Below are 24,683 nucleotides of genomic sequence, written 5' to 3'. Positions count from 1 at the left end.
TAATGTGAGCATTTGAGTACTGTAAGTGCTTGTAAAACCAGAACAACATTTCTTGGATACAAAATGTATTTTTGCAGGAACATCAACTGAGGAGTGTTCATTTGATTAATAAGGAATTGGTTCCTTTGGATGCTGTTTAAAGGGCTTCGCAGGCAGCACTTGTGGTGAAGAACCTGCTGCCAGTGCAGAAGACATAAGAGACATGGGTTCAATTCCTGGGTCGGGAAGATCCCCTGGAGGCGGGCACAGCAACCCACTCCAGAATTCTTGCCTGGAGAATCCCATGGACAGAGGAGCCTGGTGGGCTACAGTCCATAGGGTCACAAAGAGTCAGACACGACTGAAGTGACTTGGCAACAGCAGCAGCAAAGGGCTCTCTATCAAGATTCTGACAGGAGAATACACATTATATAGGCAAATAATAATAATAACAAGCACTTAAATAGCAATTCCTATCTAGAAAGCACTGTGCAAAACACTTTACATGTATTAACTTACTTATTCTTCATAACAGTTTGTAAGATAAGTACTATTATCCCCATTTTATCCAGTGAGGAATTATGCACAAGAAAAACAATCTTAACTTGCCCAAGATGATAACAGCCAGTTAGTAGCGAGCCAGTAATATGAACTTTCATTACTTCTATGGAGACCCCTAAGAAAAACTGACCAAGAAATTACAACAGGAATGTTACTAAGCTTCAAAGAGCAATGTTCAGTCCCTTGCTTACAGATTCTGGAAAAACAGTCCCTATAAACCTCAGTGTGCTCCTCATAACTGCCAAACTTGTAAACCAAGTTATTAAGTGATCATGTATATTAAATGTTTTATAAAAGTTGATTATGGCCAATAAGCAATATGTATAAACTCATCCTCTTTTCCTAAATGTCACTGTGTTCTCTGTTTTATGTTGCATTCATCTCCATTCTTTACCAATCTCTTCTCTGAAATATTTGGCTGAGCTATATGAAATCAACAAGATTTTACGTCTAGAAATTAGTTTCATTTGGTTCAAGCTAAAGAATTATGTTTTCTATTTCCTGTTATAAAGTCTTACAAAAATCTAAAATTACAGACATATGCCTATAGTCTCACTAATTATAAAAGTCGGATATTTCTTATGCTACTCAGGCAGAATTGACAAATTCTGTCATGTACCTCTGTCATATACTTCAAATTATAAGGCCACTCCATCCTTAAAAGTTCAAAACATTCACATGATTAAAAGTAGAAAACAAAACTTTATTGATGAAAACTTCTTAAAAGTTCCAGTATGAAGTAACAAAATCAACAACCTACAAATCTCTTTCAGTGCTTGGCCTTTCAAGCAAAATATTCTATTCAGAAAAATGCCCATTTCATAATATCCCCATCTGTAGGCTAGGAGTATCTGAGTGGATACATGGATATAAAATTCAAAAGAGAAGGAAATGAAAATATTTTCAAAATAAACATCTGAACCCTTTCCTTGAGGTGTATTGCAATATGGTTACCAACATATTCAGCACCTTGTAATACTCAAGTTACTGACTGGAGTCCTGGAACAGCCCCTGGAATGAAAGAACAAGAGATCCTAGTTGTTCATGAGTCACAGGTTGGCAGAAGAAGAAAAACTGGACAGGAGCTCAAATACATGAAATCCACACGTTCTGAACGATTACACACTCACTTCAAATAGCTAATAGTCTATATGGTTTTACAAAAGGAAAGAGCTCAGAGCCCGGAATATGGATAGTTGCCCTCTGAGTGATGGGCAGTCCTAACACATCCTTAACGCTTTTGTTTATCAACACATGACTCCATATGGGGGGACCAGTCAAATATCAGATCTCATCTCAAAGGTTACTTTGGGTGTAGAAACTTCAGATGCCACTTGTTATTTTGTTGTTTTAGTTGCTAAGTCATGTCCGACTCTTTTCGACCCCATGGACTGTAGCCCACCAGGCTCCTCTGTCCATGGAATTTCCCAGGCAAGAATACTGGAGTGGGTTGCCATTTCCATCTCCAGGGGATCTTCCCAACCCAGGGATCAAACCCTTGACTCTTGCATTGGCAGGCGGGTTCTTTACCACTGGGCCATCAGGGAAACCCACTTGTTCATTAACTCTATCCCTAAACCAAGGTTTATTGTAGACTTAGAGAAGTCTTTCAAGACCTAAAGTTCTTGTCAATATGTAACAACAACATACCAAGAAAGTCCAGAACACCTAAGTTGATGCAGGAAGTCATCCATCTGCACCAGCAGAAAAGATCAGTGCCTGGAGTCTTTTCTCTTTTGCCTCTTTATTGAGAATCCTGAGAAAGTTAGTCAGGAAAAATACGAGGCAGGCAAGTTACCGCTACAAGTAAAAAAGAATTTCTAGACTCACTAAATTATTTGAAATGAGCTTTAACCACAAGAGAAAAACTAGAAGTCAACAGCCCCAATTTTTTTTAAAGGGCAGAGAGAGAGTACCTTAAATTTTGAGCTTAGGAATAAAACCGCAACAAATATCTGGGGGTCAAGTCATGAGAAATCCCTTCATGCTTAAGTATTTCAAATCATGATGCTATTGAATGAAACTGTGTCTGATTTGTTTATATGTAATTTTATCGGACTTTGCAAAACTGTCCAGAATGTTTATATACTCTTAATTTTAAAAGGAAAAAAAAAATCTGTGCTTATCTGTTTATATGTCTGAAATCACCCATCGTATTCATATGCAAGCTTACTTACTGGAGGAACTACAAGGTTATGTTTTGCCCCACAAGATCTGTTCCTATTTAACATAGACTTAAAATCTCGTACTGCCTTAACGCAGTCCTGCATCGACCAGCTGTGTGCCATCGTAGGGACCCAGCGTGGTCAGTCATTCCCCTCGTAATCACTGTAACCATGGTAGCCACTGTTCCTTCTCTCGTGGATACTGGACATCTTTTTCCACGTCGAGTCCTGATGGAAACCAGTACTGAAAGACCGGCCCAGGCGCCCCTGCTGCTTCTTGGAGATATTGTCCTCACTCTCAGATTTGGCAATTCCCTGGGCATGTTTTGGAGGCTGTGATTCCTGTCTAATGGTTCCAAAGGGAAAGTTCCAAAGGCCAAATCTTTGCCAGCTAAGTCTCTGGAATGCTATGATGCAATGCAAATTTCCTCCAACCTGAGAAGGGGAAAAAAAAAATGTTGGGTTCAGAAAACAAGAGGAAACTAGTTATAATATGTGGGTTCCAATGAATTCTGTTATTTTCCCTCCTTCATGCATGTATGGAGAAGGCAATGGCACCCCACTCCAGTACTTTTGCCTGGAAAATCCCATGGATGGAGGAGCCTGGTGGGCTGCAGTCCATGGGGTCGCACAGAATCGGACACAACTGAGCGACTTCACTTTCACTTTTCACTTTCATGCATTGGAGAAGGAAATGGCAACCCACTCCAGTGTTCTTGCCTGGAGAATCCCAGGAACCGGGGAGCCTGGTGGGCTGCCGTCTATGGGGTCGCACAGAGTTGGACACGACTGAAGTGACTTAGCAGCAGCAGCAGCAGCATGCATGCATGCTCAGTTGTGCTGTCTTTGCGACCCCATAGACTGTAGCCAACCAGGCTCCTCTGTCCATGGGATTTTTTCCCTGCTGTCATCTGCATCTAAATAGTATTTATCCTTTCCAGCATCATCAGATCACAATACCCAGCATCTTTCCTGACCAGCTGCCTTTACAAAAATATAAATAACAATGTCCACAGGAGCCAAGACCCCTTCCCCATCCCCAAATGCCTCTCTACCTCTCACGCAGGCTCAGCCCTCCCACATTGCCTAATCCAAACACCGAGATCATTCCTCTTCCTCTCCCTGCTATGTGTTCTTCACATGTTAGTGGGATTATAGCAATGGGCTGTCTCCTCAACCCACAGAACATACCATTCCCTGAGAACTGCCCCCATTGGCCTTGTTGGTAAACACAGCTCTGCCCCAAGGCCACAGTTAATGCCCCAGGAGTCAGCACCTGACTCCAACGGGGCCACAGCTACAGAACTGGGCTGGAGGCAGGCCCATCTCAGTCTAGACTGTTCTTCTGAAAGGGAGACCTAAGTTGAAAGACGATGATCTTCAGGAAGCAAACAGAAAGACAGCTGAGAACGAGACAGACTAGCTCCCTGCCCCTGATAACATTTCTGCCTGGCACCCAGCTGGGCTTCTTGCCTTTTTTAAATTTTAATTTTTAATTAGAAGATAATTACTTTACAATATTGTGGTGGTTCTGCCATATATCAACATGAATCAGCCACAGGTATACATATGTCCCCTCCCTTCTGAACGTCCCTCCCTCCTCCCACCCACGTCCCACCCCTCCAGGTTGTCACACAGCACTGGCTTTGGGGTCCCTGCATCATACAGCAAATTCCCACGAGCTATCTACTTTACATGTGGTAGTGTATGTGTTTCAGTGCTATTCTCTCAAATCATCCCACCCTCCCCTTCCTCCGCTGTGTCCAAAAGTCTTTTCTTTATGTCTGTGTTTGCAGCCTTGCATGTGGAATCATCAGTACTATCTTTCTATACTCCATATATATGTGTTAGCAGACAATATTTGTCTTTCTCTTTCTGACATACTTTATTCTGTATAATAGGCTCTAGGTTCATCTACTTCATTAGAACCAACTCAAATGCATTTCTTTTTATAGCTGAGTAATATTCCATTGTGTATATGCACCATAACTTCTTTATCCATTCATCTGTCAATGGACATCTAGATTGCTTCCCTGTCCTAGCTACTGCAAATTTCCTTTTAAAGACACGTGTCCTCAGTTTTCACTTTTCTGTCTAAAATGGTCTGAACTGGGTTTCTGTTATTTACAACCTAGAGTGCTGAGTAAAATAACTGCATTTTGGCCAGCTGAGAAATACTTTCCCACACAGTGGTATTCTTACCTTCTTTGTCTTTCGATACTGCAGTCCCCTCTCTAAGTGCCGGATATCTAGATATTCTGGATTTTGAGTGTTCAGATCAGTAACAATATCTGCCCATCTATTGTTAAGGAAGAATAAAGCACAATTTTCTTTAGGTTTAAAATACTTTTAAAAAGTAATGGAACTTTTCACATGAGCAATTTGCTACAACAGTTCCATGGCAATAATTCTTCCATCAGATGATTATTGCATCTATTAGGTTTTCATAAATCCTCTTTTAAATGACAGTTCTCTTTATCCAATGAATACCAAGGTTAAAAATGGTTACTCTCCATATGAAATAAAAATATATATCAACCTGTTAAGTGACATCCTGCGGGCTAGTGTGGAAACATTCTATATTTTCTTTTTAATTGGAGACAAGTACATTTTCAAAAGTCCTATAAGTTAGTATGCCTTCATCCACAAACAACATGATTGATGGTATAGAAAATCCAAAACAATTACAAATTGCTTTATATTGCAAATCTGTTACTAGAACTAACAACTGAATTTGATAAAGGTGTAAGATTTAAGGCCTATATAGAAAAATCCATTATATTTTTGTACACTACCAGAAAATAATTGGGAGATAAAATGTTTTAAAAGTCAGTTTACAGGAACAATATTCAATATTGTAACAACCTACAATGGGAAATCATTTGAAAAAAAAATATATATATAACTGAATCACTTTACTGTACACCTAAAACTCACACAACATTGTAACTCAACTATTACTTCAACTAAATCAATTTACAATAGCATCAAAAAATATACACACTTAGGAAAAATTTTTAACAAAATATATATTAAACTCTATGCTGAGAAATACCATTGCCAAGAGAAATTAAAGCTCTAATTAAGTGGAGATACAGTCTATGTTTATAAAGAGAAAACTCCACATTATTCAGATGTAATGCTCCCCAAACTAAACTATGGATTCTATGGATTCCATTCTAATTAAAATTCCAACAGGCTTTTTAGCAGAAATTGAGAAAAAGTGGAGAGGGAGGGGTTAACATACTTTTTACAGTGAATAGCAGGATGTTTTCTACTCGATTCTCCAATTAAGATCCAATATTCTACTTCCTGTGGTGTGAGGGGACCCCTGCTAGATATAAAATACATTCACAGTAAGCTTCATAAAGTCATTCACTCCCTTGAAAATATTACTTTAATTATATACTGATAAAACATACACTGAGGTTTATGCAGAAATAGCATTCATTAGCACTAGAATAGAACTGGAGTTAAGGGTTGAACAAAACTCCAGAGGCCATTAAAGAGGAAGCATAAATTAGGGTAGGGCTTGATCCCTTGTTATAAAATGTTGTTGTTTACTTGCTACGTTGTGTCTGACTCTTTTGAGACCCCATGGACTGTAGCCCACCAGATTCCTCTGTCCATGGTATGTATTCTCTAGGCAAGAATACTAGAGTGGGTTGCCACTTCCTTCTCCAGGGGATCTTCCCCACCCAGGGATGGAACCTGCCTCTCCTGCAATTCAGGCGGATTCTTTACCACGGAGCCACCAGGGAATCCTGAGAAAAGCCTAACAAACCAAACACAATTCTGCAAAAGATTAAGCTACAATGTTTAAAAGGATAGTCTTACTTGATGTAAGGAAAGCAAATCATCAAGTCTTCCAATGTCTAATAAACCAAATATTTCATAAATGCTTCCAACAATATATTTTTCTGGTGAAGTATGCACATAAAATATAAAAATGCTTACCTATATGCTTTATTCGCCTTAACAGGGGTTGCTTCAAAGCCAATTGGACAAAAATAATGATTTTGGCAATGATAGATATAAGCTAACGATTCATCTTTCAATCCATGAGTTAACTTCGACAAGGCCCCAGATGCTACAAAAAAGCAAAAACAAACCAACTAAGGGACCATAAAGCACTGTCTATGCGTCATACAAACAATTATATAATATATATATTGTATATTATATATACAATTATATATATATATATATATACACACACACACAAGTAATTATACAAACAATTAGTTAAGGACTCAAAGGCAGAAAAGACATTACTTGGGACAAAGGGGCATTGCTGGGGAAAAAGTGAATAACTATTGATAGATTTTTTAAAAAATTAATGGATTTCAATCTTACCCTTTAGACTGAAATTCAAATAAACTGAATAGCAAACTAAATAACTGAAATATGTCCTTCATTACCAAAACCTTCAAATAACACACATGCTTGTCTACAAATGTTAATACTTAGTATATATAGCAAGGGTCTCAACTTCTCTGATTGCACACATCTGTCACTAGAAATTTCTAAGTAAGCATGTCCATGATAAGCATGTTTGTTTATAAACTATGTATATTGAGTACTAATATAAAAGATACACAAAAATAGGAATTTTTAATTAGATTAAAATGTAGACATCTAATACATTCTTCCCAGACCACAGTGATCACTCTGCAAAGCTGTCATATGCAAACATCCCAATTTGGAAACCACTGAAATATGTGAACAAATACAAACTCCAAACAATTTCCAAAGATGAAAACTTTCTCCCATTAATACACATTACAATCCTTTCTACAAAAGTCACCCAAATTAGAGGAACAGTTTTCACAAGCCAAGTGGTAAGAGCACCTTTCTAAAGACTGGCTGGTGAAAAACTGCATCCTCTTATAACTGCTTCTCCTTGTGTCTTTCCGATGGCTGCGTGTATTAGTGACAAAGTAATTTCAAAAGTATTACATAAGAAACCAGGTTTTACCAATACAGTATTGTAAAGTAAAATAAAGTAAAAATAAAAATTAAAAAAAAAAAGAAAAGAAAAAAGAAACCAGGTTTTAACCACCACTCAAAACTTAAAGCCATTAACTGAAGTTTCATTAACTTGCATCTCCTGGAAGAGGCTAAATTATTCATGAACAAACAGCCCATTAAGACAGGAAATACTAAAAATGGTTGAAGTAGAAAAAAATTTCCAAGTTATGGCTTCTCTGATGGACTTTCTGGCCACTGAAATAGCTGAAGCCCAAGAACAGCTGGTCAATGGCTGTAACCGAGCCAAGAAGGTGGGAGCCCACCCTCAACCCCCAGAGATACACACAATTTGTGAGTTCCATGGAGACCATAACATTTCTGTCTTAAACTCTTTCTCCAAGGTTTCAGCTAGGAGATTTTTACTCATAGATTCACCATAGATTTTTACTTCATTATGTGCATTCCTGCATGAAAGGCAATCTTTTCTACTACAATCTCTATTTCATAATAATAAATAAGTCTTTCTGCTGTTTTGGGCTGAGTTCCCCAGATAAACTAAAAACCGACACCCGAGGACAGTTCTAAATGAATTCTAAGAACTAAAATTAAGAAGATGCTCAGTATTTCATTTCCATAGCTGAACTTGGTTGTAGATATATTCCAGAATAGTCAGCAAATGCAAACAGATTTGGACTCCTCATAAATCCAAGTGTGTAAAGATTCTTACACACATAACTGGCTTAGGAAGAACTCTTGAAATCTTTGTCAGATTGTGAAAATGCCAAGTAAAAAGTTACCCCAGATAACTAAAACTTACTGTGAAAGAACTCTATTGTAACTTTTTAATGGAAATATTTATTTCACACTTCCCTGCTTAAGTCAAATATAATCCAAAACAGCTGATTTCCTTATTGTGATTATGAATAGGAGTCACATTAATGTCTGGAATATATTCAGGGGCAAATGAGATAGGAATGAAAAATTTGCCATCATTAATATTCATACTATTTCACCTGCTACAAATACTTTTCGGCTATGTCCTCGTTTTCTAGAGGACACGAGGTGGGTTTTCTTCTATGAAGTAATGATCATGCTACTCGGGTATGTCTTTTGTTATTATTTCAAAGTACATGACAACGTTCTGATGGACTTAGGTTGTTGTTGTTGTTCAGTCACTAAGTCTTATCCGACTCTTTGCGACCCCATGGACTGTAGCCCACCAGGCTCCTCTGTCCGTGGGATTCTCCAGGCAAGAATACTGGAGTGGGTTGCCATGCCCTCCTCCAGGGATCTTCCTGACCCAGGATTCAAACCCGTGTCTCTTACATCTCCTGCACTGGCAGGCTTTACCATCAGCACCACCTGGGAAGTCCAGAAAGGTCACAGCAGTAGTTCTCGAACCTGAGCAGGAAGGGCTTGTTAAATAACAGATTGCTGATACCTACCCCCTCGGTGACTGACCCAGTAGGTCTGGAGTGGGGACCAACAATTTGCATGTCTAACACGTTACCAGGTGATGCTGATATTCATCCAGGGGTCACATCTGGATAGACACTGGTCTAGGGTTAACAGGAAATTTTTATTGCACTCAGTTTAGGAAGCAAACTAATGAACAGCTACCAACTATTGGGTTAGCCAAAAAGTTCGTTCAGGCTTTTCTGTAAGCTGTATCATGACGTTTTCGGTAACAGGAAAACCTGAATTGTTCGGCCAACCCAATCTATCAGGAACCATAAGGAAACAAAAGGCAAGGAATGCACAGTACCTCAAGCTGCCCTCGTAGAGAAGATAAAAGAGGTGACTTGGATATAGGGTGGAAAAAATGCCACGAAATAAAAGGGGGGATGTAATTCTAAGGAGAAAGAGCACCTCGGGTTTAAGGAATCAAGAAGGGGGTGGCATTCAGGACAGAACAAAATCAAATGGCAGGATTCTGAGAACCCAGAGGAAGGAGCATGTGGAGAAAAGCACACTACTGCATGGGAGGGAGACAGTCAGGGAAGAGCTCATCGTCTGGTCCAGAATGGAGGGCACGCAGAGAGGCCTCTCGCAGGGCACCCCCAGAATCTCAGGGTAAGGTCAGAAAAAGATCACCTTCTGAAATAAAACACACCACAGTCAACACACCACTTAGTACATTAAGGCAGTCATCCAAGACAGCGATGCTACATAGGAGAAGACAAACAAATGCGTTACAGATGGAAACTAAATTCAGACTGATGTGGTGTCTAAGCCAGAGGACATCAAGAATCTGAAACTTCAGCGACACAGCAGCCACTACCAAATGCAGAGCCATGATGCGGATGGTGCAGAGAAAGCAGATAAAAAATACCAAAAGGTGCCAGACCCCTGACCCCTGAGGAGCAGTGTGTGTCCTGAGCAGCCATCGAGGAAATGCTGGTGCCTTTGATACTGTATTTCTCACTCTCAGTTAATCTATTAGCATTCTGATATTCTGTGAGCCTGCTGAGTCAGAGTCTATTCTATAAGAACAGAACTCCAGAGAACTCTAAAAGAACTTATCAAAATGTGTTTTTACGCCTTCAAAGACAAGAACTGGATTTTGTAATCTAGCAACACAGTATCATCCTGCAAGGTTCTTAGACCCGTGAATCTTCTAAATTCAACTGGTACATGCAGGACAGCATTGAAAGACCAATCTGCTCTCCCCTGGAATGGTGCGAAGGACTTGACGCTTTCAGCAAGTTACACAGCGTCCCCAAAGTAGGAAAGGATATATTAGTGCCACACACGGAAAAGATTTATTTGATCTTGTGTCTAATATGAACTGGAGAAAACCAGAAGATGAGGAAAACAGAATACAAATGCCCAGTCCACTCAAGATGCTCTAAGACACTGTAGTTAACCGGTAGTTATGTAGGGATAGGGCAGATATCCACTAGAAGAATCAAAACTAAATATCGGAATGTTATTGTAACTTTCAAGCTAGCTGTTAAAAACAAACGAATCTAGATGTTCCTGGCACAAAAGCTGGTAACTAAGGGAACCAACAGTTTGACATTTTACTCTAATAAGTAACAATAATAGGAAGTGAATAATAATAAGTGAACCAATAGTTTGACATTAATGTTGGCAACTCCTGGCACAGAATTTTGTGAGTTATTATTAAATACAGCTCTTAAAAAATGCTTCAACTCATATTCACAGTCAAATCTGTTAATTTTTGTTAATATCTGTGGATTTTGCTTTTATTCCATGAGTGAGGGCTTCCCAGGTGGTTCCGTAGGAAAGAATCTGCCTTCCAATTCAAGAGACACAGGTTCAATCCCCAGGTCCGGAAGCTCCCCTGGAGAAGGAAATGGCAACCCACTCCAGTATTCTTGCCTGAGAAATCCCATGGACAGTGAAACCTGGCAGGCCACAGTCCACAAGGTTGCAAAGAGTTGGACATGGCTGAGCATGCACGAGCTGGGTTCACATTTCCTGAAGGCCCACAGGAAATGAGCAAGTCAGCCAGAAAAGAGAGAGTTCCAAAATCTAAGAAGGGTAGTCACCAGGAAAATGTAAAGCCTGCGGAAGAAAACAGGCCTGGAGCCCTAAAAATAATCTAACCATGGGACTCCTCTGGTGGCTAACTGGTTAGGACTCCGAGCTGGCACTGCAGGGAGTGTGGGCTCAGTCTCTGGCTGGGGAACTGGGATCCCACATGCTGTGCCACAGGGCACCCCACAAAAAAAATCTAAACAAACAAAAGATACATTTCAAATTGTTTTTTTAAATGCACACTAACAACTGGCCACTGTTTTCACTACTGAATATCCCAGAGACAAACGAGAAAAGCCTCTCTCTGCAACTCTGTCTTTTACAATGAGATGGAACAGGAACAACTTCTGCTCGACACAGGTTATTCTCCACTCAGAATACAATCAGAAGTCCCAAGGGTCACATGGGTAAGGTCAGAGGGCATCATATTTAGAATCAAAGGGCTACTGAGGGAAGTCCCTATGACTGAGGAGCAGGGCAGACACACATTGAAAAGATACAACATCATATGAGGCTGCATGTCCCAAATGCCAAACAACAGACAAAAATGACCAGTATTACAGAAATTAAGAGGAATCCGAGTGTCAGACATAAGGCAGGGCTTGCTAAGGACTACTGAGGCTTGAAGAGGAAGATGGATCAGTTATTCTTCAGGAAAACACACGTAGAAAAAGAGACATTGAGGAGTCAAGTCTTATAACAGGGAAAGTGAAAACAAGAACAAAATTAGAAAAATACAGTATTGAAATTTATTTGAAGAAATTATAGAAACAATTCTTCTCCTCCCATCAAAAAAAAAAAGAGGAGGGATGGAGAGAAGAGCCTATTCCTCGAAGGAAAAACACTGATGTGTGTTGCAAAGTCTATCCTCTCTTAGCTTTCCATCGCCTGATCAATTACTTAGAGAGGCTGTGTTGACAGCCACCGTGGAAACAGAAAAAATTATTAACATCATTTAAGGCTCCCTTTTCCATGGAGAAAGGAAAGGAAAGTGAAGTCGCTCAGTCATGTCTGGCTCTTTCGTGACCCCATGGACAGTAGCCTACCAGGCTCCTCTGTCCATGGAATTTTCCAGGCAAGAGTACTGGAATGGGTTGATATGTCCTCCTCCAGGGCATCTTCCCAACCCAGGGATCAAACCCGGGTCTCCCACACAGCAGGCAGATGCTTTACCATCTGAGCCTGACCAGGGAGGCTCCATGGAGAAAGGCCCCCTGCAACTGCATGGAGGTCAGTCAATAAGAATAAAATTAACACTGACTGAGTCCTTACTCTGTCAAGCAAGGGGCTAAGTGTATTACAAATACGTCTCCTTTTATCTTCACAGTGACCCCGTGGGGTGAAAGTATGGAGACAAGGTCCACACTGGCTCAGTACGATAACAGTCTACACTGGCTCAGTGAGTGAGAGTTTAAGCGCCTCATTCAGATCACAGAACCAGGATGTGCAGAAACCACTATTCGGACTCCAAGTCTGCCTGCCTCACAAGCAGCTGGATACGCCTGCGAAAAGGCAACAGAAATAGACCCTGTTTATTTACCGTTACCTTGAGCTTGGTAAACCAGGTACCCTCTCTGCTGACAAAGCCTCTGCTTGAGCAGACTTCAGACTTGATTTCGGATGCACGCAGCAGTAAGTGGCAGCTGGCAGCAAGCAGCAGCGAGTGCTAGCTGGAAGCAGGGGCTTAGTTTCTCAGACCCGGACTCCTAACCACCGTGCCACAGGAGCCAGCAGATAGGGTTAAGGTTCCTAGCCTTGCCTGCCTAGTCAGGAACAAATTCAGGCAAGGAGGCAGAAGATAAAGACTAAAGTAAAAAGTTTATTGAAAAGAAAAGTACATGCGGAAAGGCACATGGGCGAACTCAGAGAGACAGTGGTGCCTTTGGGAAATTTAAATCCTTTAGAAAGAGGCAATTTTCTGGATCTAGATCTGCCCTCAGGCCAGTCACCTTGCTTTATCCCCCCTGGTTAATATGTCTTAGGACCGTCCCCTGGGATGTGCACGCACACCCTAGCCAGGATAGATCTCGAAGTGAAGGCTTCTGGGAGGAACACGACTCATTATGGCCTGGAATTATCTTCTGACTTTTGACTCCAAGGAGCCTTTCTGAGCATGGGTAGTATCTCCCTTATCAGACAGGGCTTTTTCCTTTCTTTGTCCTGGCCATAATTATGCCCTTGAGGTAAGAGCAAAGACTGGCTATTTATCCTGTTTCTTGTTGGTTGTAAATTCCTCAACAGGAGCCCAGCTCTCTCTGATGTCAAGAAATCCAAAGAGGAGGCTGGCTGACTGTAAATTCCCCAACTTGGAGTCCACCTGTATCCTACCTCAAGTAAGGCATCACTGAGCCTTCTTCTCAGCTAGGCTTGGACCTTGGGCTTCTGTGTCCATCCCGGCTGAATCCAGTTTTAGCAAAAATTCTGCCAAAGTCAGTTGAGAGAGAATCCCCCACCCGGATACCAGATCAAGGTCCTTATCCTTCACTCTTAAAGCCCAACCATTAGACTGCCTGAGATAAGACCTGTTATACTGGCTCAGCAAGGACCCTTGATGTCTCTTCTTAATAACCTTCCATCCATGGAACCCTCGCTTTGAGAGTTGGTTTGTTGTTTCAGGTTGAGCCCGATTGCTCCCCCATGACCCAGTTCCCCATTACGACAGTCTTCAATAGTCTTCCTTACCCTTTCGACAAGTGTCGGAAGAACATTTTATTTAACACTGTGTTGTAGGTTTCTGATCGTAAATTCAAAAGATGATCGTGAAATTTAAAAAATGGAAATGTTCAAATAATGCAAATTATTTAACTAGCACATAACTAACACAGTCCTTAAGATCGACTGCATTATTCTTTGTAGCAACCAAGACCCTTTTATAACAGAACTGTGTCACTTTCACAGTTCGCTGTCCCGTTGTTATGTATTTTTATGCCACTCTAACAACAAATATTCTAAAATCCTTGCATTCCCTTTCAGGAAGAGGAACTGCAAATTCCGTGCTGCTTCCTCAAAGGATTTTAGTAGCAGCAAGCTCTCTCTCTCTCTCTCTCTCTCTCTTTCTCACACACACACACACACACACACACACACACACACACACACACACACACACTCCATGGGCCCAAAAAACACACTGTGCTAAAACAGTGTTTATGACATGCCATGAAGTTTTAAAAGTTCTACACTCAAAGAGGAAAAGAACTAAAAAATATTAAACTGTATATTGAAAAGTGCCCTATATATTACTATCAATATAATCTATAATGATTTCCTCTTAGATAGAGTGATAGACTGCATTTAGAGTTTACAGCATATCCCATGAATCAAAACCAATCTTTGAGATGAATCCTAAAGCATATACCTGTGTGTTTGTGTGTGTGTGTGCGTGTGTGTGTCTATGTGCGGGTGTGTGTAAATCTTCTATGTATTTACTTACCAGTTTCTCCAGCTGTTTTATTCTTCCCATGAGGCTTATACAGAACATATGAGCAGCCTTTTACATGGAAGTGGTCGTTAATTTGTCTAAACCACCTGAAAAATAACAAGAAGACTCACTCATAGCAACAATTCCATAACAAAGAAAGTGCTATTCTAATTTCAGTAAAATTCGGGCAGAGCCCAAGTCTGGCATATCTATCAGAAGTTGGGTTCAAGCAGTCAGATACATGGTTTACTATCAATGTACCCCTACAGAATTATTATTTTGCAGAACTAGAAATAAGGTCTTCCTCTAAGCACGGGCTTCATACCTCATAAGTGTTGTATTTCCAGTGAAGGGGCCGAACCTAATATCTTCAAATGGAGGCTGAAAGCCCAAAATATGTAAAGCTTCTTCTTGAGTGATGGCTGGAAGACTACAAAAGAAATACAGCCTTTCATTTGACAATTTCCATCAGACGCAAATGCAGCCTGTCTCAATGTCACTATGTCTGTCTCATTTGCAAACAGTTTTACTAACATTTAAAATTTTTATCTTATCAGAAACAATGCATGCATATATTTTTAGCTAAAAGGTTTCTAACAAAATATGGCAGTTTCCCCCCAATTTCTAAAAAATCTCTTCTTAAAAATCTTCCATTATAGGGACTTCCCTGGCAGTCCAGTGGTTAAGAATCCACCTGCAATCCAGGGGATGTGGGTTCAATCCCTGGTCAGGGAACTAAGATCCCACATTCTGCAGGACAACTAAGTCTGTGCATCGCAACTAAGACCTGATGCAGTCAATAAATAAATACAATTTTTAAAAAGAATATTTAAAAAAAAATCTTTCATTATTCCATATTTCAAAATCTTCAAAATTATTATTCCATATTTCAAAATCTTTGGTTTGCTTTTGCAACACCAAAGAACTCCTGAATTTGGAGTTTAGAGATAGCTTATCAAACTTACTTTCCAGCTCCCATTGTGCTATATAAGAAATTCCAACAAGAAACTAACGAGGAGATGCCACAAGAAGTCTTATATTGTGGTCGGCTTATGCAATACCTGAAAAAATAAAAGACTGTCTTCTTCACTTGAATAAACACAAAATACGCATATAAAAACAGAACACTCATGGCAACTGAGCATGTTAGCATAGCGAAAACTTTGATCATTCAAATCAATGTTAAATATTTATTCATTTATTTTCATATTTGTTAAACACATTATAAATGCATAACTGGCTCAAATGGTCAAGAACACACCGGGCAGTGCAGCAGCTCAGGAGATGCACGTTCAGTCCCTGGGTTGGGAAGATCTCCTGGCAGAGGAAATGGTAACCCACTCCAGTATCCTTGCCTGGAAAATCGCATAGACAGAGAGGCCTGAAGAGCTTTAGTCCACAGGGTTGCAAAGAGTGGGACATGACTGAGCATGCATGCATTGTAAATGCATAACAATAAATCATGCTTTTTAAGAATGATGGCTAAGTATGACTGCTGCTGCTGCTGCTGCTGCTGCTGCTGCGTCGCTTCAATCGTGTCCGACTCTGTGCGACCCCATAGACGGCACCAGGCTCCCTCGTCCCTGGGATTCTCCAAGCAAGAACACTGGAGTGGGTTGCCATTTCCTTCTCCAATGCATGAAAGTGAAAAGTGAAAGTGAAGTCACTCAGTCGGTCCAACTCTTAGTGACCCCACGGACTGTAGCTCACAGGCTCCTCTGTCCACGGGATTTTCCAGGCCAGAGTACTGGAGTGGGCTGTCATTGCCTTCTCTGAAGTATGACTAGTTCAAGTGAATGCTACCCAAATCAATGGAAAAAAATTACAAATATATAAATTTAGATGCCAGCTCCTAAAATTTCATTGCAAACTCCTAGTTGAGCTACATGAATGACTATTAGCAACTTCAGCTATAGGAATTCTATATATTCTCTGGATATTGATCCCCTCTCAGATACATGATCTGCAAACATTTTCCCCCACCTTGCAGGCTGCCTTTTCACTTTGTTGATTGTTTCCTTTGGTGCGCAGCAATGTTTAAGTTTGATGCAGTCCCATTTGTCTATTTTTGCTTTTGCTACCTGTCCTTTTCATGTCATACTCCAGAAATCACTGCCATCCAATGTCATGAAGATTGTCCCCTATGTTCTAGGATCGTATAGCTTTAGGTCTTACATTTAGATCTTTAATCAATTTTGAGTTAATTTTTGTGTATGTTGTGAAGTAAGGGTCCAGTTTCATTCTTTTGCACATGGATATCACAGCACTCTTTTCCAAAGAGACCATCCTTTCCCCATCTTGTGGTCTCGACACCCTTGCAAAAGATTATTTGCCTATTTGCGTGAATGTTTATTTCTAAGCTCAATTCTGTTCCATTGGTCTATGTCTGTCTTGGTTATTGTAGCTCTGTAATATGTTTTGAAATCAGGAAGTGTATGGCCTGTGTTGCCCTCCTGTAAGCACCACCTTTCCTGTAAATCCCTAGAGGCAGTGTCCTCAGCTAGCATACAGGGGGTAAGATAATCGGGTAGATATCAGTACAGTGTCTTCTCCTGAAACCCTCCCTGCATTTCTGTAGCGCTGTCCTGGATCTCCTCAAAGAACTCAGATTCCTCCCCTCTCACTCCACGGCTCATACCCCTAGATTTAACCAGAGTCACCAAATGGTTGGGGGACGTCACCTGAAACATAGAGCAACCTGCATTGTTCGAGGCCAGCAGTAGTCTATGAGGTCTCAGTATCTCCTCTCTGTTAATACAGAATGTATGGGATCTGATGAGTATGTATTAGAGCCGATGGTTTGGAGATGTTGCTATTTCTTTGTTTCGGGGAAGATAGAGGATTTCCTGTTTTTCATTTTGTTGTTATTGTTTTCATGGGTTTGAGGGAAGGAGTGGAGTAAAAAGACCTTATTCTGTCATGGTTCAATCTCCCTCCTCCATCTTACACACTTCTTCACAAATCCTTAGGATCAAGCTTAGGGACTGTTAAGATTTTTCATACATCTTCATCAGTCCAAACTTGTTTACCAGTCTTGTTCATGACCACCTTAAAACTTTTACTGACATTCTGTGGGTCTTTCCATTCCATCTCTAACCTTGTATCATTCTCCAGGAAATACACTTGTCATCCAGGTAATTTTTCCCCTTAGGTTATTTTTCACATCTATCTTTCCTCATCCAAGTCTTTATGGCCTTACGTGTTACACTACTAAGAATAATTACTCATATATGTGGTTATAAGAAATCCTAAGTCAAAGGGATTCAGAACAAAATGCATAAAACCTCACTCCAAAGAAACTAAAGTTAATGTTTTTTATCTGTGTCACTTATCCAATACAGTCTACCAGTTTATCTGTGTAAAATATGCTTTTGTTAAGAAAGCATCAGTGGATTATCTCTACCCTGGAAAAAAGTTCTAAATCCTTAACCTGACATCCAAGAAATAGACTTTGAAAGGTGTTATAAAGAAAGAACAAGGACTCTGAAGTCCAGTTCTCTTCAGTTTCAATGCAAGATCTACGTATTTGCCATGTGATGTTGGGTAAGTTTCTTAGCTGCTCTGAACCTCCCTCCAGACAGATCAGTCTACTCTTCATTACCAACCTGCCAGACACTTTCCTACCATCCATTCAAAGACCTTTAGACCCTCTGCCCCCTCATTTTCCTTTCTTAAGCCCCAGCTCCTCAGTGAAGCGCTTCAGTGATCATACCTCCTCTCAAGTTGGTTCTTTATTCCCACCCACCATCTGACCAAGTTCCTGAGATTTTTTACATTTTTCTCTCTTCTCAACTAGATTGGAAAATAAAGTCCTGTTTTCTGCCTCTTTGTACTCAGCCCACAGCAAAGCGCCCAATAGTTATAAAGTAAGAGAAAGAAATCTAATATTTCTAAAACGTCACACAAAAGAATTTTTAAAAACCTCAAATCACAGATTAGTAGTACCTAAAAACTATCATGACTTAAACATCCTTTTCTTTAGAATAGGGACTCTATGTTAAGGCCACCAAATAGCCCGAGCTGCTAAGTGGAAGATCTTCTCATTAAAGGAATGCCAGTTAGTAAAGGCAGAAGAAATGAGAGAATTTTGAAAAATCACCATTTTATAACAGGATTCAGGAAGGGGTCATCAGTGGGTTTGGTTAAAACCACTAGATGAAAAGCTGATGGCTGTCTAGATGTGAGCTCGAAGCCACTGTCAGCAGTGTGATGACCTGACAGCTGCAGAGGGAAGAATGGGGCCTAACAGTGTGGCTGAGGCTGCGGCCCCCTTATTCCAGGGACCACTCTTAGAAGCTCTAATCCCGAATGAGCAGACTCCACATACTTTCTGATGGGATGCAGTATGAAGGACACAAGGTCACCAAGACAGCATTCTCGCCCCCAAGTATTCAACCAGAATCTAATCATGTCTTTACATCTAACTTCCAGGTTACAAGGACCGCTCTGTGTGTGCTCAGTAGCTCAGTCATGTCCGACTCTTTAGGACCCCATGAACTGGAGCCCTCCAGGCTCCTCTGTCCATGGTATTTTCCAGGGAGGAATACTGGAGTCGGTTACCATTTCCTTCTCCAGGGGATCTTCCTGATCTCCTACACTGGCACGTCGATTCTTTACCACTTTACCAGGGAAGCCCAAAAATGAAATACTAAGGAAATATTTGTTAACTTCATCAGGTATGACAGTGGTACTGTGGTTAGGCAAAAAAGTCAATTTTTAGCGATTACCATCGTCTGAGGTCTAATACTTTTCGCTGCTTAATATCTTCAAGAGGAGAATACTGAGGCCACTCCCTTTGATGTTTTCCTTTCTTATCTGATGTTTTTTTCTTGGAAACTTGCTTCTTTCCATTGCCTGGAACACAAGAGTATAAAAATGAGGTAAGATGAAGTAAGCTCTCTAAACAATACAATTAATTAGGTAACAAATATCAAAGTAGCTAGGTCTAAAAATGCTATTCACAAACATATTCAAAACTGTATGTATCTTCAAGAATACCCTCTGCCTTAAAGAAAGGGATAGAGAATAAAAATACATTTAAACAACCATGAATGTCATTTCCTATCAGGTTCTTATATTTTAATCCCTGAACTACTCACTTAGCTAGCAAAAGAATCAATCACAAAATGCTTAGCCACATTTAGAAAATCAAATTTCCTTTCTAAAAAACAATAAAACCACATTAACATTACTCTGCTGAGAAAGTAAAAGCAGCAGATCCAATAATCTGATGATGTGATGTTTAAAAACAGCTCCAGGCCTACAGAAACCACAAAATGAATTAAGAATGATGCATACAAGTACATTATTAAAATGCAACTTTAGCACCGGGAGCCAGAATGGAAAACAAAGTCTCCTTTCTGTGCAAGTAGGTATATATGTGTGCACAGACAGACACACAGACACCACACACATTCTCTAAAAGACACAAAAGGCAACACAGTGGTTATCTATGGGGGGGAGGGAAAATTGGGAGCCTCACCAAGGGGAAACAAAAGGGAATTTTTATACTCTTTGATTTCTATACTTTTTTATTTCCATTCAGTGGATCACCCAGTCCAAAAATAATATAAATTAAAATATTATTAATTAACATCCAAGCCTCATTTCACTAAAACACCATGAACATTTCAAACAGCTATGTGCACTTTATATCTTTATTTTTATTTTCGATCTCACCCGCATGTGGGATCTCAGTTCCCCGACCAGGGATCCAACCTGCGCCCTTGGCATTGGAAGGGCAAAGTCTTAACCTCTGGATCACCGGGGAAGTCCTAGCTAGGTGCACTTTAAAATCTCTCACACATATTACATTTTAAACAAAATCAATCTGCTATAAAAATTAAATAAAAGCTAATATTTCATTTTCATGAGTCAGTCATAAATTAGACAATATAGATTATAGAGATACATGTTTGGAAAACAAACGTGGAAGAAGATACATTTTCTTCATTCAAGATGCTCTACAATGAAACCATCTGGCAGCCAAAACCAGCTGGAACCATAAAGCCCTACTGTACAGCACAGGGAACTCAATAATTTGTAATAACTTGTAAGGGGAAAGAAGCTGAAAAATATATGTGTATGTACAACCCTACCACTGAGCTGTACATCTGAAACAGCATGACACTGTACATCAACGATACTTCAATAAAAAAATTTAAAAAGACTGAGGTCATATGTCCTCTGTCCACAATGGAACTAAATTAGACATTGGTACTTAGAAAAACCCTAAATATATGGAAATAACATAGCACACTTCTAAATAAGGTATTTATTGAAGAAGAAATTATAAGGGAAATTGGAAAATACTTCAAACTAAATGACAGTTGAAAATAAAGTGTATTAAAATCTATGGTCTTCAGCAAAAACAGCACTCAAAGTGAAAGTGTTAGTTGCTCAGTGGTGTCTGACTCTTTGTGACCCCAGAGACTGTAGCCTGCCAGGCCCCTCTGTCCATGGGATTCTCCAGGCAAGATACTGGAGTGATATGCAATTTCCTCCCCCAGAGGATCTTCCAGACCCAGTAATCGAACCTGGGTCTTCCACATTGCAAGCAGATTCTTTTCCACCAGAGCCACCAGGGAAACCCCAAAACAGTACTTGGTGAGCAATTTTAGAGCATTTAATACTTAACACAGAAAAGTCTTGCATCAAGAGGATAGAAAATAAAGAACAAAATAAACCCAAAATAAGAGGAACAAAATAGTAAAGAGCATAAATTGGTGAAACAAAAACAGACAATTCAGAAAATCAGTAAAGCTAAAAGCTGGTTATTTGAAAAGACAAAGTTGATACACCCACCGCTAGAAAAAAAAAAAAGAACATAAACTACCAGCATCGGGGATGAAAAAGGAGTTATCACTAACGACCCCACAGGTGTTAGAGGGATAAAAGGAACTGTTAGGAACAGCTTTATGTCAACACCTTGACAATGTAGATGAAATGCACAGACTAAACTGACAGAATCTATGGGAATTAAGACAACTCCATAACTGTATTTAGAGACTGTTATTACCCCTCTGAAAACCACTCAGAAAACAGGATGAGAGGACACTTCCCAATGGCACTAGTGGCAAAGAATCTGCCTGCCAGTGCAGGAGACATGAGATGCAGGTGTGATCCCTGGCTCAGGAAGGTCTCCTGGAGGAGGGCATGGCAACCCACTCCAGTATTCTTGCCTGGAGAATCCCATGGACAGAGGAGCCTGGCGGGCTACAGGTCCATAAGGTCACAAAGAGACCAACACAAACCGAAGTGACTTAGCCCATACAGCACACACAAGACAGCTCAACCATCGTATTTAGAGAGTGCTATCAGCCCTCTGAAAACCCCTCAGAAAACAGGAAGAAAGAACACTTCCCAACACATCTTAGGAGACCTGAACAGATACTACCAAAAAAAAATTATGGACCAATCACCCACAAACAGAGACACAAAGTGAAATTCTGATGACTCCCCAAGAATTACAAATTTACAAAACATTCTGTGAAACGAGTTGATTTTGTCAATGAACGAGCAGATGGACAGAGATTTTACAAAATGACCCGAAAAGCCAAGAAATAATACGAACCTGACTTCTGCCTCTTTCTAGCTGTGCAAATGTATCCCAAAACTTATCCCCTCTATGCCTCCATTCCTTCACCTATAAAATGAAGACAACAGGACCTACCTCACAAAATTACAGTCTTACTGTGCGTTCCAAAGAAAGACATGAAGGGCATTAGTATGTGCTCCAGAACTACCACGTTGCGATAGTGAAGACTGCACTGCACCCCCTTACATTGTGCAGTGGGCAACCTACTCGGTGGCACCTGGAGACCCTGCTGAATGCTCAAAACTTTTTAACAACAGAAAAGTCAGACTGTTATATAGTAACAAAGAAAACTAGATGCTTAATTGGGAAATATGAATTCACATCGCTGCAAAACAGAAATACTATGTTATTCTAGCCACCTCATTACCCACTTCTAAACTACTGTGTACTTAGCTGTAATACTTCCGTTTAACAGCACTCTTAGATTTGGCCCAAGCTCTCAAAACACAAGGGTTAAGTTTGAAATTTCCAATGGCAACACATTAATCAACTAAGTGTCTTACACCCAAGGTTATTTTTTTAAACTATAATGAAATACCGACTCAATGGACATGAGTTTGAGCAAGCTCCGAGTTGGTGATGGACAGGGAAGCCTGGCATGCTGCAGTCCACATGGCTGCAAAAAGCTGGATACGACTGAGCAACTGACCTGAAGTGATAATGAAAAACAGCACAGTGAAAGTGTTAATCACTCAGTTGTGTCCATCTTTTTGTGACTCCACAGACTGTAGCTCACCAGGCTCCTCTGTCCATGGGGATTCTCCAGGCAAGAATACTGGAGTGGGTTGCCATTCCATTCTCCAGAGGATCTTCCAGAACTGGGTCTCCTGTATTGCAAGAAAATATGCCTAATTGCCAGTTTAAACAAGTGATATTGCTTGTTTTCTCCTTATTTTCACTTGAAAACATCCAGGCTCCTTCCTCACCTGATTTGTGTTTCAAATTCGTGGTCACTCCATCAAATTCAGATTTATCAATTTCCCACGCGAGAGGTAGCTTGCCCAGGCTGTTGGATAAGTTCTCCAAGCTGTTTTCTTCATTGTAGATGATGTCCGACGTACTGGCTGAGATGCCAATGTACCTTGAGGAATTATTTGCCGCAGATAAAGAGGTACTATCGGAGAGGCAAGAACGAGCTGGATTTGGAGTTTTATAGATTGAGGTGGCCTGGTTGAGAAAGGCATAGTCTGAACAGATGGCGTAAATCTTCTCCCGAGTGTGGGTCACTGGACAGCTCCACGGATAATGACCATCCCCTCTGGGACCCAGGGGTTCTCCAGAGGCGCGGGTGCAGAAAGATTGAACGGCACCTTGCAGGCTCTCTTCGGGAGACCTTCTCTCGGATTTGTGCTCACCATTTCCAGAATCATCTGCCCCTTCTGCTTCTGCAACGTTAGGCATTGAATGCAACTGTGAAAGTTCTGTTGTGAGGAAGAGGGTGCCACACTTTCTATTTCTTGAGAAACAGCTGTGACAATCGTTTACAGCATTCTGCAAAAACGTGAGAGCTGCAAAAATGGGCTCCTAAGGAAAGACGGAGGAGACAGAAAGATCAACAACCCACTAGACACTGCAAAATGCAAACACATATTCTAAGTGTTTCACAGGCCTTCGTTCGATAAATATTTGTTTCACAACTACTGTACACTTAAGTTGTGATCACTGACCATCTGTCTGGTTAAAAATTATTTTTAAATGATGCTTTAGGATAATAAAGGATGAGATGGTTGGACAGTATCACTGATTCAGTGGACATGAACTTAGGAAAGCTCTAGGAGATAGTAAGGGACAAGGAGGCCTGGCAGGTTGCAGTCCATGGGGTCACAAAGAGTCGGAGATGACTTAGCAACTGAACAACAAATAGGATAATAAAAAGACCAATGACTCCATTTAAAGATGGGCAAAATATCTGCACAGTCATTTCTCCAAAGATGATGTAGCAACGATCAATAAGCACATAAAAAGATGTGCATCACTAGCCTTCATGGAAATGCAGATCAAAACCACAGTGAGATACCACCTCATATTGATCCAAGCGGCTTGAATCAAAAAGACAGATAATCATAAGGATCAAGAAGGAAGTGGAGAAACTGGAACCCTCATACAATGCTGGTGGAAATGCAAAATGCTCCAGTGACTTTGGAAAACAGCTCCCTAAATGTTATACAGGAAGTTAGCATATGATCCAGCAATTTCACTCCTCAGAATATATCGAAGAGAACTGGAGACGTCTGTCCACACAAATGTTCAGAGCAGTACTACTCATAATAGCTGAAAAAAGAAAAAGGAAACTACTCAATTCTATCCAAACGATGAAATACTATTGGACAATAAGAAGAAACGGAATACTGATCCATGTTACAACATGGGTGAACCCTGAAAGCATTATGCTAAGTAAGAGAAGCCAGTAACAAAGGACCAGAGAGAGTGCAACTCCTTTTACATGAAATGCTCAGATTGGGAAAAGCTACACTAACAGAAATTA

The 24,683-nt window shown here is 40.4% G+C and overlaps 1 protein-coding gene across 2 annotated transcripts; it reads right to left on the bottom strand.

Moving 5' to 3' along the window:
* Positions 1 to 1,284: 1,284 nt before the first annotated feature.
* BIVM (basic, immunoglobulin-like variable motif containing) lies at positions 1,285 to 23,599 on the bottom strand. 2 transcript variants are annotated; one of them, XM_068984659.1, is made up of 9 exons: positions 23,125 to 23,599; positions 19,329 to 19,455; positions 15,567 to 15,662; positions 14,927 to 15,031; positions 14,614 to 14,708; positions 6,663 to 6,795; positions 5,953 to 6,039; positions 4,908 to 5,004; positions 1,285 to 3,140 (listed from the first exon to the last, which is right to left on the bottom strand). In XM_068984659.1, exons 1-9 carry the CDS (start codon positions 23,597 to 23,599, stop codon positions 2,847 to 2,849), a joined length of 1,509 nt encoding a protein of 502 aa, XP_068840760.1. In that variant the 3' UTR covers positions 1,285 to 2,846. The 2 variants fall into 2 exon arrangements, with proteins under 2 accessions (XP_068840760.1, XP_068840761.1); XM_068984660.1 differs by having other exon boundaries at positions 5,953 to 6,036.
* Positions 23,600 to 24,683: the final 1,084 nt, after the last annotated feature.

Source organism: Capricornis sumatraensis, chromosome 12, assembly GCF_032405125.1.
Source record: "Capricornis sumatraensis isolate serow.1 chromosome 12, serow.2, whole genome shotgun sequence".
NCBI classification, from domain to species: Eukaryota; Metazoa; Chordata; class Mammalia; order Artiodactyla; family Bovidae; genus Capricornis; species Capricornis sumatraensis.
The sequence above is the reverse complement of the archived record's forward strand: the minus strand, read 5'-3'. Positions and strand labels throughout refer to the sequence as shown.